At 37.8% G+C, this 19,410-nt stretch overlaps 1 protein-coding gene across 3 annotated transcripts in view; it reads right to left on the bottom strand.

The window, feature by feature from the left end:
* LOC129723412 (neuroligin-4, X-linked-like) overlaps positions 1–19,410 on the bottom strand; it is a 591,759-nt gene that overhangs the window by 101,604 nt on the left and 470,745 nt on the right. For all 3 annotated transcript variants that reach the window (XM_055677612.1, XM_055677613.1, XM_055677614.1), the window contains 2 exons: positions 10,798–10,936; positions 10,425–10,707 (listed from right to left, as the gene is read on the bottom strand). In XM_055677612.1, coding sequence (XP_055533587.1) covers positions 10,425–10,707; positions 10,798–10,936 — 422 coding nt within the window. The remainder of the gene's footprint in view (positions 1–10,424; positions 10,708–10,797; positions 10,937–19,410) is intronic.

Raw genomic sequence — 19,410 nt, 5'->3', positions numbered from 1 at the left:
CGATTATCTGGCAAAGTCGATTATCCGAAGTGAAAAAAATTTCGACACTCCGGATATTCGAGTCCGATTTGAACTAGCATTCCAAAAATCATTGCCGTGCTGGATCGAAATCCGTACACCTAAGCACATGATAATCTTCGACGGTCAATATAAAATCAAGGAATCACATATTGCTTTAAATTGACATGTTTACTTATAGGTCTACTTATATTTTTAATCAGTATTTGCAAGCAAAATGATTTAAGTAACTCTGAAACTCGAAAAAATCATGTTTAAATAGAACATGTTTTGAATCGAAATCCGTACACAGTTTTTTGTCTGAATCAAAACCCGTACACTTTTGAATCGAAATCCGCACACACGCGATATAGACTGGATTAAAGTCCATACAGCAATGAATCAAAATCCGTATGGATATAGAAGTACAAAAATGAACATCTTTTATTTATAATTTATCTTCAAATTACGAATAAATAAATTTTGAGGACCAATTGGTTCCTAAAGTTTCACACGGTTTTCTAATTTTTTATATCAGCTGCAATAGTGCAATTTTCGTAGCGTTTCATTGCGGCACCCCTTATCGAAGAAACCGGAACGCCGGAACCTCTCGAAGCTTCCTGGTACGACTTTTCCTTACCTCAGTCACAGCTCCTTCGGAATTGTTTGCCGTATATTTATACTTGTTTTCTTCCATTATATGCTGAAAACAACAAGAATGTTCAACAATATATGCATGATACACACGCTGTACGGATTTAGATTCAAGCAATTAATAAGGATCAAAATCCGTACGGCACAGTTTTTGTCGAATAAATACAGTTTACACTAATTACCAGACAATATACAGCTCGAAAATGACAAAGACTTACCTTTTCTATCAATTTCAAAATGATTCACAAAGTAAAACACTTATATCCCACTTGAAAAACGTTTTTATCTGAAGATCGTTTCCTTAGTAAATTCTCTAACGATACAACAAAATGACAACTGAAACCGATTCACGATTGATTTTTCATTTTTAATATTTTTATTTCATGGCCTACTGGCGCACAGTTTAATTTAACAGAAGGCCACAGCTCAACGGACATGTACATGTAACTATCATATGAATTTTCATTTTTATAATGCTTGAAACTGAAGAAAAACATCAAGGTGTACGGATTTCGATACTGTACGGGTTTCGATCCAGCACGGTACAAACATTAAGATCGTATTATTCCTGAGACGCTACATTCAGCCATCATTTCGGTGGTTCTCTAGGCAAATTCGAATGATTTTGATCAATCGTGGGCAACACACTATGCTTCAGCTTCTATCTACACTCTAGCATCCGAGTAACGAATTTAATCGTAAAATTCCATCACTGCCGGTACCCGGATAACTGTCCCATAATGAAAAACAGCATGTTGAGAAAACGGCGATTTAACATTATCCGTGAATTTTCGGATTTCCAGCAATAACATCCAGAACCAATGACCATAACAGTTTCATGGCACCACAAGTTTATCGTTGAGAACTAAAAACCATGGATGACATTGGTTTTACGTTATATACGTTGAAAAAAAAACAAAATGGGACAAAGTATGCGGTTACATTTCAAAAGTACTCGCATATTTTGTCCCATCTTATTAAATTCAACCAGCAACCGGCAGTATCATTAGCAACGTAGATTGTACTAGAGAAAAACAACATTAGTCTAGGTAATCAAATGACCAGATCTATGCCTAAAATAATCCGATATACACTAATCTGGAGCAAAATTATATGTTTGCAGTTTGTACCACTATGCAGTGGGACTGTAATGCGGGTACTTTCAATATGGGACAAAAACAACTTGGTATTTTTTCCATGTTTTTCCATACAAAAGTATCAATTTTAATTTTTTTCCAGAAAATATAATAACAATTAAGTCGATTCCCAATGATAACTCAAAAGTGACCAAAATCAGTATGGGACAGTTATGCGGGTACCGGCAGAACACTAGTTGCCAAATAACATGTTCCGATAAAACTCATGTCAAGTGAACAATTCACGATCGCTAATTTCATTCCGTATTTGAAATACAGCTCACAAAACGAAATTCAATTTTTTTTACGGAGTTGCAACGAAAATAAGAGAATAACCGTAGCGTGAAATGCATGTAACATATTCTAATTGTAATCGCAATTTGAATCAACGTAAATAATTTACTCGAGCCTCACATATGCCTGCTTTGCAAGTCAGCGTTGCTCATTTAGATGTACCCTTCCAAACAATCAGCAGACACTGCTGCTACTGGTGAGTTTCTTCTAGAAGGAGAAAATTTTCAAGCCTTTGAAATTGTGTTGCTCGCTTATCAGCTTGAATGATTGCTGCATATTCATTTAGGTGAGGAGCTCTACAAAACAGCGGGTGAGTGTATCTTCTGCGTTCGCCATGTGCACTTCCGTTTCCATCCGTGGGAGAGAATAAAAATGCGCTACATGAAGCCCCGGCATGTTGTCTGTACCTAGGTTGTTACTCGTGTTTCGTTTCATTTCCAAGCAGCTGCTGTCGTACAGCCGGTTCTTATCACTCATCCCGTCATAGGCGCCGCGCATAGGTCTGTTCTGTGTGTATGTAATCATCATACCGACAGAGCGCGAGGGCGAACAAAATTACCATTTCACTCAAGAAAGAATTCTGCGAACGCGACAACCAGTCTGCCTGGGTGATTCGAAACAAAAGCGTTCTGTTTTTCTTTACTTTCGAAGAATTGCAGGCAGCCTGTCGTTGGTATGTAAAGATGGTACCGTACATATTACATAACTAGCAGTAGTTGGGACGTGTTACAATTTATTCTAGATTTGCGTAGAACCTACTGACTACACTACCGTTTAGTCACACAGCCTAACACTTACGCGAACGAAACGACAGTGCGACGCAAATGTGCAAAGAAAGGAAGCGAAATGAACACATTCATTAACCTTCCCTTCTGCTAGCTGCCCTTTCTTGAAGAGGACTCCACGCCATTTAAGCTTATTGAAGGCAGCACCGGTGCTAAGCATAAGATAGAAAAAAAGTGGGTCAAAGCTACGAACGACTGGAGGTCTAGCTGGGAGAGCGCGTTGACATTTTGGCTGTGACTGCGAGGACCATTAATTGCTCCCGCCAAAACAAGCGACCCGTCGACTCTTGTCAAATCACGAAATTTAGCAAATTTCGCACTTCGTCTGTGTGTCCGTCCCTGACGCGAAGAAACTGAATTGCCCTTTACCGGTGGGTAGGAGGATCTTTTGTATGCATTTTTTCATCCGCTTGAAATGTAATGAAAAATAAACGCTGGCCGGAAAAGGCTTGAGTCTCTTTGAAGCGGAGGAACAACTAGACCTGCTGGTACAACTGGGCAGCACACACAACACATACACAGCGACCGGGTGGATGCTTGCTGTGGGGCGTTTACAAGATTCGCTGGATGTACGATGTGAAGTAGCGTCCAGAATGGGCGGTTGGATGGCGTTGGTACTATTAAACTGATGATGCTGGAGCGACCGAAACGTGCGATGACTCTTGAAAAAAAAAAAAAACCCACGAACGTCTTTGATCATTTTTGCCAGCCGTGGGAGTCAAGCAGCATGGATTATATTGAAGGAGTCAAATATGCGGTGACCTATTATTCTTAGCATATAGGGCTGTGGGTAAGAATCTGATAAAAATTATGCAAACGTATGTTAGCTAATGCTTTTTCAATGTTCTTAAATAACTATCGAATCCAAGATGATGTAGATGTATAATAATCTTTTAACTGATTGCACACTATTTTTCATTGGAAATATTCGTGTACGAACAAACTTGTCAAAGAAGGGAAGTAAACTTACAACTAATTTAATTGCTAACTTATTGGCTATAAAGAGAGCTTATCGTAGCATTTGTGGATTGCAAAGATTTTTGTCGAAAATTGGTAATAATTTTATTTGACATCGTTTCTAATGTTTCCACACTAGTAAGTCTATATGAATCGAGTGTACCAAACCAAGGAGGACGCTTCAAAAACAATTTTCAGATTTAAATTCTGAATCCTTTGAAGCGTTCTATTCCTTGTTGAACAATAACTTGACCAGTGTTAGTCTAAAAATTTGTTTGGAAATCAAAAGTGTATTTTTTAAATAATGTTTAGAATTCCTGTTAATGAGAGGATGTAAACATCTCGTATATGTGATGCATTTGGCTTGTATACTCTCAATGTGCTCTTTGAAAATAAGTTTTTTGTCGTAAATTAGTCCCAAATACTTAACCTTGTTAGACCAACTTAAAATAACCCCATTCATCTTGACAACGTGATTATTGTTTGGCTTGAAAAAAGAAAGAAGCCCTAGTTTTATAAGGAAAAACTATCAAATGAGTTTTAGAAGCATTGGGAGGGATTTTCCACTTTTGCAAGCAGGAAGAGAAACTATCTGAATTTTTCTGTAATCGACTGCATATGACACGAGTTTCCACAATAAAGACATTTTTGGTTCATGTTACAGAGATTAGATCCATGTCCATATCGTTGACAAGTACGGCATTGAGTTATACGCTTTTCACCTCCGCCAAACTTCCTTTACATTTCCCACTTTACACGCACATTATATAAAGCATGTGCTTTTTCAAAATTTTCAAGTTGTTAACCTTACTGCAGTTAAAATGTATTAAATATTCACCTATTCACCTGTGTTTCACCTCGTTTCAAGACAACCTTGAACGGCTTGGCGTTCTTGGTGTCGTAGGTATAAATTTGTACATCTTGTCCGTTAAAAGCTGAACAAGACATTTACGACTCTTTATTGAGTCGGCTTATAAGGGGCACTCGCCTCTACGGCCAATTTGATACATAACTTTAACGTCAGAAACAAACGTTGAAAGTTCCTTTTTGAAAATATTTAATTCAGAAGAAATAGCTACCATAATAGGTGGAACTTTCTCTTAAAAAAAAAAAACATTTTGTATAGTTTCATCAGTAAAAACTTCCATTCCACCGGCTTCTTGCTAAGGCAAAATATCAAAAGGATTTTCGCTGCAGACACTCGAATTGTCCGAGAGATAATGCTCTCTCTTTCTCCTCCTAGTGATGCGCAGTTTCTTTTTTCGCCCTGTCATTTCAGGTGATACTAATATAATTAAAAACAAATATTAAATTCAAAAGTTCAGGTAGTCTTTGAAAGACGCACTGACAAAACACAAACTTTGAAGCTATAGGCTGTCAAAGACGAGTCCACAAGCAATCGAAAACACGTCTGTTCTGCAGAACAGTTCAAGACAAACTGGAAGCATGATGCCCAACACACAATCATTGTACTGGTTCCAAACTACATCAACAATTGCGCTAAAACGCACAATTTTGTACTGGTTTCGCACCATCCAACTTTTGCGTGTAGTTGCCACTTTGAATCTTTTTAGAGCCACCACATTATTTTCAGAAAGCTATTCAGCCGCTATTCTCATAATAGTCCTATGTAAAATTTGAGTGTTTTCTCATTTTTTTACGAGAATGAGTCCGTTTTGGCATGCTTTTCAAGAATAGCCATTGAAAAAGTAAGGTTTGAAAAAACAAGAAATAATAGGACTTTTACATAGAACTGTTATGCAAATAGCGGCAGTATTAGTGCTGGATTAAAATTATTAACTTTAATTATGATATGAGAGAGTCCATCGTAATCTTAGCGTCTATCTTTCAAAGAATCATAGTGAAGGAGAAATTTGCTTCGAACTTCACCTACCGCAGCAGCCGCTGCCACTATAACTACTGATACCCGCTGTAGCTACTACTGCAGCTACCACTGTTGTTGCCAGCTGCTGTTGCTGCTAAGTAAAGACTGTCGTAGTAGCCATCCAGAACTAATATGACTGGTTTGGGCAGAAGTAGGCTCTTATATAAGCCAAATGGTACCTTCCTGGATTACTAGGTATATAATTCTATCGATCGTGCTTGGGAGAATAAGTTTTGAGAAACCAATCACAGGTCAACTTCTGCGTTTTAACATGAACAGTTCCACAAAAAAATGTCCCAGTTTCAATATTTTTTTTAAATTGACATTTTTGATTCGGCTGAAACTTTGCATAGATGTTTTCATAGGCAAAAGATGCCATTTTGTGCTATTTGTTCAATTTCCTGGAACACGTCTCATATATGAGAAGCTATTGAAAAATGCTATTTTGTGAAGGTATTGATGATTACAAATATTTTTAGAGCCAAAATAATTTATTTGATCAGTGTGACGTCTTCGGTAAAGTTGTAGATAATAATTTTGTCTTTCCAAAAAAAACATACACTATAAGAAAAAATTGTTAATTTTTTGAAAAGAAGGTTGAAGAAAAATTAACGATAATAATCTAAAAAACTCATTTTTTAAAACTCTATTTTTTTAATAAAAACTACAAAAAAAAGTTAAAAATTTTTGATAAAATTTTTAATTTTTGTCAGAGTAGGGGAACTGCTCCATCATTCATCTCAGCCCATATATTCATCTCATACAACATGAAAATAAAATTGAAAACAGGGAAAAACGCATATTTTCTTCTTAAACCAAACTTATTATCCATGGAATGGATTCTTCTTAGTTCACTTTAGATTCCCCATAAAGTAGAATCCTCAAAAACTCACTTGAAAGCACTAAATTTGATATTATAGTCGGGCGTCTGCACTCGAAAACTCATTTAATTCAATCACCTACCTCAGGAAACAAAATCCGCGAATTGTTCTACACGGCTACAACGGGACTCGTTCAGCAGCCAACCAAAGTTTTTTCATCACTAGTGGATCACTTTTTGTTTCAATCACTAGATAAAATCACTCACTACATTAAGAATACTTTAATCTTTGAAATGTTCACCTCAAATTTCCTAAAACAAGCTTGGATTAGCAGAAATATATGAGATGAATTTCTACAATTCCGAAATTTCAACTGTACGTATTTTCATCTGTTTTCGATGCGTTGAGAAAAATTCAAAGTTGCCTGATCAGTTTCTGTTAAAACGAAAAAATCATACTGAAAATGTTGAATTATTCCGACATAATTGACATAAATCGACAGCACTGCAGTGGTTACCTACGTTACCAATTTAGCACGTAAACAACTACAGCGGATATCTAGGTAACCTACTACGACGGGCTGCGGCTACGTTCATTCATGATAATGTGATTCATTCATGATTAACAGTGTGATGAATATGGGGGCGTCGTGAGATGAATAATTGAGCAGTGATTCAAGTTTAGAGATCGAAATGGAAGCGTTGTGAAAAATAGTTTGTTTTACAAAATTCAGGATAAATTTAGCAAATTTTACTAAATATACATTGCTGAACGATTCCACAAGAGCGCGTAAGCATATTAAGTTTATTTATTCGATGAGTTCGTGGAAATTTGGTGAGATGAATAATGGAGCGGTTTGTTTGATTGACATAGTGTCTTCGGCAAAATTGTAGATGGCAATTTTGTCCTTCCAATAAAAAATACGGCCCTTGAAAAAAAAAATGTTGAAAAAAATTTTTTTTTTCAAAAAATGATAACTATTTATTTTTTTGATTTCTCCATGATTGGACCAGTTGCATTGTTTAGGTAATCTCTTGTAGTTTTTATATAGAAAAAATTAAATTTTTGAAAAATGAGTTTTTTTAGATAATTAATTTTAAATTTTTATTTTAACTTATTTTTACATAAAACATAACTTTTTTTCACAAAAACAAACATTATTTTTTATGAAGTGTATATTTTTTTCGGAAAGACAAAATTATTATCTACAATTTTAGCGAAGACGTTATAACGATCAAACAAACAGTTTTAGCCCTAAAAATATTGGTAATCATCAATACCTTCCCAAAATAGTATTTTTCAATAGCTTCTCAAAAATAAGTCGTATCCAAAAAAATTGAACAAATAGCACAAAATGGCATCTTTTGCCTATAGACACATCTATGCAAAGTTTCAACCAAATCAAATATGGTCGATTGCTCACGTGGTTTGACTATTTTCAATAATGTTTATATCGTTCATATCAAAAGTTTTCTGCATTTGGGCGGATGCATAGATAATTTCAGAATCGATTGCTGCGAGAACGAAAGAAATTTATTGAAAACTGGACATATTTTCCACTTTTCCATTTTTAGATTTTCAATTCACATCCCTATGTAGCCGAACAGCCTGAGAGACGTAGTTCTACGTCGAGAAATTAGAGCAAAAAAGGTGTTTTTATCAATCTAAATGTAACGGATATCCGCATCCGCATCCGCAAATACGGAACATCCGCATGAAAATTGACATCCGCATCAACATCTGCATCCGTAATCACATATTCGCATCCGTATCCGAATCCGCATCATACCATGCGGATATTGAAAAAAATATCGCTTCATAAAATATTGCAGAAAAATTTTCCTTGGTGTATTAACTGCTCGCCCAAATAACTTTTGCACTGGGAAGGGGCATGGTTATGTGAAAAAAGCAAAATATAACACAAGGGATGTAACGGATATCCGCATGAAAATTGACATCCGCATCAACATCTGCATCCGTAATCACATATCCGCATCCGCATCCGCATCGGCAGATGTCTGAAAAATCACATGCGTAACATCCCTGATCTGAAGCGGTTATTTTCAAAGATAGTGGAAAAAGTTGTTCTACAAAGCTGCTCAAAATTAACGGTTTTATGGCTCTTTTAGACTAACTGAAACGCTTCTAAAGTTCTCAAATCGAGCATATAATCGCTATACACTGGGTTCTTTTTTACGCGGTATAAATAGATCAAATTCAAAATAATAATAGGTAAGAAAAAAAAAAGCTGGAAAAATTATGTAATAATGGGAACAAAGCACACAAAATGCATTCGTAGTGCATCTAAAATGAAAATTCATTGAAAATCAGGGCAATACCTTTTCCATAATGATTTTGCTATATTTCGAAGCTTTAGCATTCGTTCTCAAAAGTTAAACACAACGACCTCAACTCGTACCGGTGTACAATTATGAACGTTTTTTTGTTCTTTTTTCTTGAATCAATGAAAATTGCCTATTATTTTATGAAAATAGAAATTTTGGGACAAATATATAAAATTAAATAACAAATAGTATTATTCCCATGAGCCTTGCGATAATTTTTTTTTCTTTATTCTACTCTATTTACTTATTCTTAGATTTGCTTATACTAAACTTATTTGATACCGCGTAGAAATAATCGTTATTCACAAAAAAAAAACGTAAAAGTAATCCGCGTTTTTGTAAAAAAAATATATATAAAAATCCGCACAAAAAACCACGTAAAAAGACTCCAGTGTACACGTTTCTGTAGGGCGAAAACACCTGCATGCAGTTAAGCGTAGAATCACTAGAAATTGTTTCTTAAGGATGAAAAATAAAAAAAAATGATTTCATAACAGCTTAACATGACTTGAAATCGAAAGTTATGAGAGATCTAAACAGAAAATTTTCCCAAATATAGTAGCCCAGATTTACTGAAATGGTCTTACAATTGGCTAAGCCTGTTGCTGGAGCTAGAGACGGTCATCGCAAAGAACGAATCAAGATTCAGTTCGAAATTACTTAAACATTTTTAAAAAAGTAACAGAACAATATCAGAATAAAATCCCGACACAAACGCTTCTGCAGACCGAAAAACGATAAACAGAAGAATGATATAAAATTAAAAACTTTTCCAAAGCCAACAAATATGGTCAAGCATGAAAATTACTGCAAATTCGGCGAGGAATCACTGCAAAATACTACAAGAAAAAATCTTAATTTAAGTTCAAAATTGCCTAAAACGTATAGAAGCGTAATATGGAGATCTCAAATTTAGCTTAGAACAATTTCAAAACACTTCTTAAGTTAGAGAAAATAGGAAAAGATAATAGACACAGATAAGTATCAGACCGAAAAGGCAGCTTCGGTCACTGAGCCACGCATCTAAGATAGACAAGGGCGAACACAGATCCTTAACCCTCTAGAGTTAGTTTTTAGACGGGCTTCGACAAAATCACTCTGAATCCTTATAAACATTTTTTGAGTATTTGTTGAAGCTCTTTAGAGGTTTTCCTAAAGCCCGTCTAAAGAAGGCCACTAGATTTATTTAGATTTATCGGACAAAAGTTGTTCTTGTCTTTTTATACTTTTTTTGTTTAACGGATAATGAATTTCACTTGTAAAACACTTGTGCAAAATTTGGAGAAAATGTAAAAAATAGATTCATGATAAAGTTCTGCGAATAGCGAATAGCCTGCAACTTCCACCATAGAAAGCCATTTTTTTAAATAACAAATTGAATTAAATCGAAATTTTCTCGAACAGACATCGAAAAAAACTCTACAGAAAATTCTATTGAAATGGAAAATGTAGTACCGATTCACTTGGCATTCTAATGTTAAAAACTTGCATTCTACAATAAAAAAACCCGAAAGCAAATCCAATCACGATTGTCGCTCGAAACTACTCACATATGCTTAGATACTGTTGCGTAGTCGTCTCGAAGGTATCCCACAGAATGCCACGGAAACGGGTGCGCTCCTTAGCCGTTCCGTAGTCCGGATGCAGCAGCGGTGCCTGGTGGCCAGCATCGTTCGGATCACCCGTTTTGCAAAAATTGCTGACGAAGTTCAGCACCGCTTCGTTCACTCCCATGTCCTGTCGGGAGTAGTTTTGCGGAAACCAGGGAATGCCCTGCACCAGCGGAAGGCCAAGAATGTAGGGTAAATCCTCGCCACGAACACTACCCAGCCGCTGTTGACAAAAAGAAGAAAGAGACACATCATGCATCATGGCACAAACCGTTCCATCGAATCAATCATAAAAACCAACAGTTGCTAGTACCTGCGGGTATTCACTTTCCTTGCTCTGGTAGCCGAAGTGAAACATGTACGTTTTGGCTCCACGCCGGGCGTGCAGGTATGCTACCTTGATCAGCGGAGCTACCGTGTGACCGTCACTTAGCGCTTCCATCGTCGAATCTCTGTGAAATAGAAGAAACAAATTGCTCAGCACACAAAAAATAAGAACACATAAAATTGAAAAACACAATCGACAAATGGCAGATTCAATAAGTATCAATCAATTTACATTGAAAAAAAAAAGAGAAAAACATTAAATAACTAGCTGTGGGAGAGCGAAGCTGGACGCCTGACGTAACAAGTAACATCCGAACAGACTGATGGACAGACTAACTGATCGCGATGAAAAAAGCAGTCATGACAGTGTCACTCTATGTGAGAAATTCTGGTTTGAGCTTTATTTACCTCGACGAGTTTGTTATTGATGCTTCAATCAGAACTAATATAGCAGATCCACCAATAAATAGCGAAGCCGAGCCGAAAAGATACGATCCCGCAATCCCTCCTACGCCACCGAGCATCCCAATTGAAAATAAATCAGCGAAATCACTGGATCGAGAATCAAAAATAAAACAAAATCTGTCACGTCATTTCATTCTTGATGTCGGAGGGCGAAAATCGCACACGCCCCCTGCCGAAGCAAAACCCCGGAATAAAAATTCATTCCCTTAGCCCGGTGACAGCGACCTGACGCTCGCTGCCCGAAAGGAGGACTGCCTGAAGAGACAAATGGTACGCTCTGATATTTCCAATGACTTGCGCCATCCAGGAGACAGATGAGTCCATTTTCCTTCCCGAAGCTGCCATGGAAGCAAATAGAATAAAACTGACAAAATCATGCTAAGAGATGCTGCCATTGTTTCGCGAAATCATTTCATTCACCGCCGCGCCAGCTTCACAGACACACAGTCCCCGGCGTTACTTCGGCTTCATCGAGGGTGCAGAAAAACTTTATCAATTTTCTTCATAATGTGTTTTTTCCTCGTCTCTTTTTCGCAGAAAGTTTCACTCCTGCGCTTCTCCGCCGCGCTCGTTTGCTTCTTGTGGCTGTTGAATCGCTCACAAATGGCCACTATGTCAACAATAGCGATTGTGTCCAGCTGTGAACATTGCGGCCTTCCATGTCGCCTAGAGCTTCAAGCGCGTTCAGTTCGTATTTAAATCCGAAGCACCGAAGCGAGCATTATGACCGGCCGTCATGGGAAAGTGACACCAAACCAAGTTTCGGTCCTCTGGGGGTCGGGGTTTAAAGTCAACTGAAGCGTGGGCACTTTCAGTTTTTGGTGTTTGTATAACGTCATCGTTATCGGATTGTCGGTTTTGTTTTATGATACTAAATTAAATTTACACTTTTTTGTGTTATTTTCAAATTTTGCTTGAGAGTTTTGTAAGTTTCAATTTTAGGTTGCTATTCTCAATACTAACTAGTTGTGTTAGTAAATGATATTGTTAGTCGAAGTATTCATGGTTCGTCCCACATTGGATTTATTTAATTTGCTTGTGTTACCACTTTTAAAATTTATAAACAGCTTTAATATTGTTATCATTCTCTACGCTGAACGATCGCGAATGAAAATGAGGTTGAACTTCTCTGTTTATGTAAATTCTGATTAATTTTTCTTTCCGTCAGAATGACGTTTTTCCGACCCACAAAAAAAATCAATGCGATTGTGATAAATCAAAACCTTTTCCACAACACCGGATTTTACAGTCCTAGCGCAGACGAAATTACCGGAACTTCATGCATATTCTATGGTACACCAATCAATCGGTTCACAGCCCGAAGCGATGTTTTCTCAGCTATTTGTCCTGCACAGAGAGGTCCAATCAATCAATGTTCCAACAAATAAAGTATGAAAGAAATTCACAGCCTTGCACCGTCGGTCGGTACGAATCCATCCGTCTTCCGTTTGGCTTAGTCCATTGGCTGTCAGCGCTAGCGTACGCACTTTATCGACAGTTTTTTGTCGGCTCGTAAAAAGGTTCAGTTTCCATTTGACCTGAGGCCGGCATCGAAGTGCTGACTCGCTTTCAGTAATGTCATCATTCGATGGATTTAGCTTTTATGAACCTGCTGGGAAAGACTTTCATAGAAAATAGCTTTCTTCAGAGTCTAACAACCTATGATTTGTTGATCGATGATTGTAGGCTTGTAGCTAGCGAATTATCAGTGGAATGAAAAAAATTTCATTAGAAAATTTCTTGTTTTGTTTTCGGTACAAAATCTGCAACTAAGTCTGAGTATTAGCGAGAATAAAAGAACTTTCGCTCATAAAAATTTATAAACTATCAGGGAAGTTACCCTGCCATTCTTTGTTTTCCCTTGTCATTCTCTTCCCTCTGAGACTTCTGTTAAAGTCATGGTCTAATCGAAAATGTTTCTTTGCATAGTTGCTGTTCTAGCAGGCAAAAAGGTCCCAATGGAGAAGGCAGTTCCGGTTCGGCAGACTAACAGTCCAACTACAACGCCGACACATTGGAGTTGTCTTTCATCTTTGTGCTATTATTGTGTGTGGGTGGGAGCCTCTCCCGGACCCGCCCAGGCAACGTAATTTGCATTTGGATGAGTTCGAAAAGCTCTGAAACATGAAAACAATAAGAGTAGCGTAATCAGTCCGTTACGACTGAGCAAACCAAGAACCTTGTTGGTTTTCTATCCGGTCAGTTGTTTGCACTTTTCTGTGCCAGGTTTTGTATCTAATTCATGTAGGCTAATAGCGAGAACTTTCAATCCGTACTAAGGAGATGACGCAATTGGATTGCTTATAGAATATTGTTTGATGCAAGGAACGAACTCAAGAGTACGTTACAAATTTAGGCTTGTATATTTATATATAGTTAATATTAAAATTTCATTTACGTCAATCCTACTTCAAATTTGTCGGAATTTCATTGCTTAAAAACATGGAAAACTGTCTTCGTTGGATTTCGATTCCATTGTAACTTTCATGTAGTTGTTGTTACTTTGTAATTTATATTTGAGTTTTTGATCTTTGTCTTTTTTTGCTCAACTAGGTATATTACAATTTGCGATCTTGTCTATATTTCTGTTTCAAATATCTATTCACATTCATTTGTTTTCTGTTTAACTGTTTACTCCGTCCCATTTTTCAAACACATTTTATTCCAACTATTTCAATTTCGCATCTTTAACTATATTAAATCATATTTTCTTTTCATTTTTCGTTTTTGTTCCTCTCATTCTCTCATTTTACCTTTTCTTTTCCCTTTTGAGTTCGATTTTCTTTATATTTCTTTACCATTTCCTGTTTTCAATGTTTGTTTCATATTATTTCTCACTTCTGTTACATCGAATCCTCCCCCTCTCAGCACTTTTCATTTCATTTTTATTTTCACTTTACCCCTGTCTATTGTTTGTTATTTCTATATAGGTTTTTAAAAGTGTTTAAAGCTGTTTTTACTTTCCCGTCGTTTTTTCATTTATTTACAATGGTTTTCAACCATGAAACTTCACTCAATTCAATTTGTTGTTTTTTATTTTCGCATCCATTAATGATATCCTCTTTTTAATATTTTTCTGAATATTTTTTTCATATCTTCAGTCTCTTGTATCCTCTTCTGCTCTTCTTCCGTTTATTGTAATGTTGATTCCATTTTGCAAGTTCAAGTTATTTTTTACTAGTCCTGTGCGCCGCCACGCCGCGCCGCCGCCGCCGTCACTTTTATGTACGCCGCCACCGTCGATGATTTTGAGTCGGCGCGCCGCCGAAGAAATTTTCATCGCGCCGATAGTCATTTCTTTGCTGGTTGTTAAATTGTTTGTCTACTTGATTTCTAACCATTCTTATTTGTTTTCTTAACATCCTGTCAACCCGGATGAACATATTTTTATTTATTTATGTTGAAATAAAAAAACCGAACATGAGAGTGTACTCATTTTACGCAATATTTTAGAAGTGGTAATTAGTTTCACGCCGGTAAACGCCACCGCCGCCGCCGCCGCTGACAAATACCAACGGCGTCACACCGACGCGCCGATCGCCGCCGAGATAAAATGTTTTCTACGCCGCCGCCGCCGAAGAATGGTCGCCGCACAGGTCTATTTTTTACTCTCGTATGCCGTTTATTCGTTCTATGATTTTTGCGTCTTGTTTGTAACATTTACTGTCTCACTGCGTTTTGTTTTCTTCCCTTCCTTTTTTATCTTCGCTTAATAAACCTTATTTACTTTTTTTCCGCCTAATTAACCATTAAACATTCAACTTCGATTTTTTCGATATTTTTATTATGTTCGGAACCAATCCCTTCTATTCATGGTTTTCATTTTTGATTCTGTTGTATTTTTATAGAGTTATTATTATTAGTTTTCTTTGCTCATTACCCGTTCCAGTTTAAATCTTTTATTTCTCACTCCTGTTTCTTGCATTTTCCTCTTTGGCTTGATTTCGTTTCCGTATTCCATTCGATTATTTTACTGGAATTTATTGTTTCTTTTCCTAGTTACCTTTCAATTTATCTTCCGTTAACAATACTTTTCTTCAATATTTCAAAATTGGTCTTTGCTTTCGCTTTCTTTTTCATTTCTCGCAATAATTTTAATTTTATTTTGTTATTTTTGTCTCTTTTTATTTTTGCAAGTTTCTTCGATCAGGATTTTATTTTCATTTTACTTATTCCATTTTCATTTTCCGTTTGTTTTTGACGTAGAATACGTCTTACGGCAACAATTACAGGGACCCAATTTCAATACAGGGATCCAATTTCAAAACCGAAAACATCGAGAGCGTCACAAAAATTGTCCAATTTCAAACGTTTTAAACCCAGTCAGTTTCCAACCGATTTCTGTCATTTTTGCAGCAATCGATTGGAAAATCATTTAAGCACCCGTCCAAATGCAGAAAATTGTAATCTGATTGTTCAAACTATTGTAATATTGAAAATTGTTGAACAATGTCGAAACACAAATGTCGATTTTTGATTGGTCGCTTGCTGCCTTTCCCTAAATAGGACGACAGAATGGAGTACCTAGTTAGCCGGCAATGCACTCTTTGGGCTATATAAGAGACTGTTTCTTCTCAAGCAAATCAGTTTACTAGCAGGCAGCAGCATCGGACATCAACACCGATGGCAGTAGGCGAAGGCAGCGTGGATCAGCAGCGAGCAACAGCGGCGGTGGTAGTGGTTAGCTGCAGTCCTACCTCTTTCAGTTCGGCTCCCCTTCGACCTGAGTTGGACCCCACCAGCGGTAATCCGATTCAGATATCGTTGGGTAAAAAACAACCCGAAACTGAAAGAGACTCGCACCGCCAGGTGTTTGAGAAGCCACCATCATCCAGCGTATGTATATACAGGGTGTATGCACATAACGTGTGTGAATATTTGAAGCGTGTGTCCCTAATATATAAGGTGTGTGGCTAGCGTGTGTGGCTTGCTTTAAAGCGTGTGTGTATGTTTATGGCGTGTATGCATGCCTGTAGCGCGTGTGTGCATGTTTATAGCGCGTGCGGCACCGCACCGCCTATTCCAGGTGATGCTAAACTTTTCGGGAGGCGTTGCAATATTCAAACTGGGTGTTGCAATACTCAGTAAAGCGATTCCAAACTTATGACGGGTAGTGTAATTGCTAACAAATCACCTCATGTAGAATTTGATTATCACTGTGAATTATTCGAAACTAAATAAAAAATTTGCCATGTTGAAAAAATATCCACTTGTCAATAAATGGCATTGACAAACACAATTAACCTCAAAGTTTATTTGAAGAATTAACCCCAATTCAGTGTATTCCCAAACCTATTCCAAGAAATACATTGGCATAAGATAGGCTGTCGTATTCTACGTTACCTCTGCGGTCGTGTCTTATAAACAACCTTTTCAACTTTTTTAAATTAACTTTTTCTACAACCACTCTAATTTTGTTTGTTTTTTTTTATACTAAATTTCTGTTTCTGGTGCATATTTTTTTTGAGTTAATCAAGTTTTTAAGTTGCAATTTTTTGAATATGATTTGATTTTCTTTCTCCATTTTCCATTTGGTCATTTTTATATATCATTTTTTGTTTCTGAGGAAGGCTGATACAAATTTTTAATAGTTTTTATGTCCACGGTTATTAAAGTTAGCTAAGGGGAAGGCAAAAAATAAATAACACTGAGAAGAAAAAAAAAGAACAGTTTGCATAAAAAATTGTATGCAAGTTACGACGTTGGTGCTAAATTAAGCATATACTCTGTCGAAAGTAAATAATATTAACAAAACGGCTTAAAATAGTTTAAAATCTGTCCACGTGGAATGTGGATGGCTATCTACTTATAACACAAAATGACATCTTTAGCCCATAGAAAAATCTGCGCAAAGTTTCAGCCAAATTAAAAATAACAATTAAAAAACAAAATTGGTTCATTTCTCATGGAACTTCGAATTTATTTTCAAAATTTTTTAACCCAGTTCTTCTTCTCATACGTCATTTTTAAAACTTTTATTCTGATGCTTTGTAATATTCAAATCAATTAATCGCATTTATCATTCCTTTTTAGGACTCAGTTCTCAACTAGTCGTTTGTTTCCTATTTTCACTTTTCACTTCCGTTTTCCTATCCTGCCTTTTTGTATTGTTTTTTTTTTTATTAAATAGTTTATTTGACACGGCACAATGCAACTCGGCTTCACGGTGCCAGATACAAAATTACGAGGACGACTTTTGTTCATTTAAACGAGTTATAATTTTTTTCCGGGGTGGCGAGGCAGCCTCTGCCCTTACTACCTCAGAAAATGGGATATCCGAGTTCATGCCTTCATCTTCACTGCTCTTCGATACGATCTGTGGTGGTTCCTGCTCTTGCTCTTGTGTCAGCTTTCGTCTGTTATGTTTTTCGTCCACGGTAGTGAACTTATCGGTCAGCTCATTGAGCTGTAACGGGTTCGCTCCAACTGCTGCTTCTGCTACGTTCGTCTCTGTTGGTGTCTCAGCTAGTGGTGGTGTCTTTGCTGATGATTTCGGGGTTGGAGTCTCGGCTCCGCTGTTGGTACAGGCTAGTTGACCGAGTTGACCGAGCGAGTAGCCTTGCACAGACTGAAATCCAATTTCAATCTGTCTCTGAGGAGTTTTTCTACCTCTTTAATCGGTGGTCGTATCGGGCAGACTCGAAAATCGACACAGACAGTATCTCCACGCATTTTTGGAATGTTGTTCACTTCCATCAGTAACACGCGGCAGGCAAACCACTGCGAAATAATAGCAAATATAGCAACGTACGGCAATCTTAATCAAACAAAAGGGTATCGAAAGCGTATTGTTCTCGCGATCAAGAGCACTTGCGTCTGTTCTGGCTGGAAGACGAGCACGTATTGTTATTTGTTACCTTTTCCACATTATATCTAATTTAAAGGTCAATTTCTCTTGTTTCTTTTTACTACAATCCCAACACCAGTTTTATTTTATATATTTTCTGGCAACCAAGGCAACGAGGAGGATGCAGTTGAACATCCAGCGGCTATCAACTGAGTGGCTGCAGAGTACTCGCAGAAGGTTGATGAACGGATTGAGGAAAGAGTTGAAGGGAACCTGAATGAGCAGTGGAGGAACATTCACAGTTCGATCAGCACTACAGCGCGAGAAGTGTTGGGTACAACTGCGGCAGCTGCGCCCAATGAGTGGTTTGACGCTGAGTGCCAGCGAGTAATGGAGGAGAAGAACCGCGCCAGGGGTCACATGTTGGCCACGGCTGTGACTCGTCAGAGCGTGGGTAGATATCGAGATGCTAGAGCCGCTGAAAAGAGACTTCATTGCCGGAAGAAACGACAGCATTGGGAGCGTATTCTTGCGGAGGCGGAAGGTTGCTTCTCCAGGCACGATGCGAGGAGCTTCTACAAGAAGGTCAACGGAATCAGGAATCGAAACGTGTCAGCCCCTGTCATGTGCAACGATAGAGAGGGGAACCTGATAACCAATGAAACAGAGGTGGCTAGGCGTTGGAAGGAACACTTCAGTGTGCTGTTGAACGCTGAGGGAAACAGTGGAGTCGAAGGGAGCAGAATGACTATTGAGAATGATGGTCAAGCTGTGGATCCACCATCCATGGACAAGGTGAAGAAAGCAGTGAAAGAGCTGAGAAACTGCAAGGCAGCCGGGAAGGACGGCATTCCCGCCGAACTCTTCAAAGTCGGGAGCGAACAGCTGTATCGTGCCAACCATCGGATCATGCTGAGTCTGATGAAGAATTGCCTTCGGACTGGTTGGAGGGTCTCATATGCCCGATCTATAAAAAAGGTCATCGCCTGGACTGTAGCAATTATCGGGGCATAACTCTTCACAATAACGTGTACAAAATTCTCTCCCGCATCCTGTTCCACAGACTGAGGCCGTTGCAGGAGACCTTTGTTGGCGAGTACCAATGCGGTTTTCGAGGGGAATGCTCCACGACGGACCAAATGTTTACCTTGCGACAAATCCTCGATAAATTTCGAGAATTCAACTTGCGGACGCACCATCTGTTCATAGACTTCAGGGCAGCGTACGATTCAGTTAAGAGAAATAAGTAATAGCAGATTGTGATCGAACATGGCTTCCCAAAAAAAAAGCTGATTAGGCTGATACATGCCACCCTTGAAAGTTCTACATCAAGCGTCAGGATAGCTG

This window comes from Wyeomyia smithii, chromosome 2 (genome assembly GCF_029784165.1).
Source record: "Wyeomyia smithii strain HCP4-BCI-WySm-NY-G18 chromosome 2, ASM2978416v1, whole genome shotgun sequence".
NCBI lineage: Eukaryota > Metazoa > Arthropoda > Insecta > Diptera > Culicidae > Wyeomyia > Wyeomyia smithii.
This window is presented reverse-complemented; position numbering and strand designations above follow the sequence as displayed.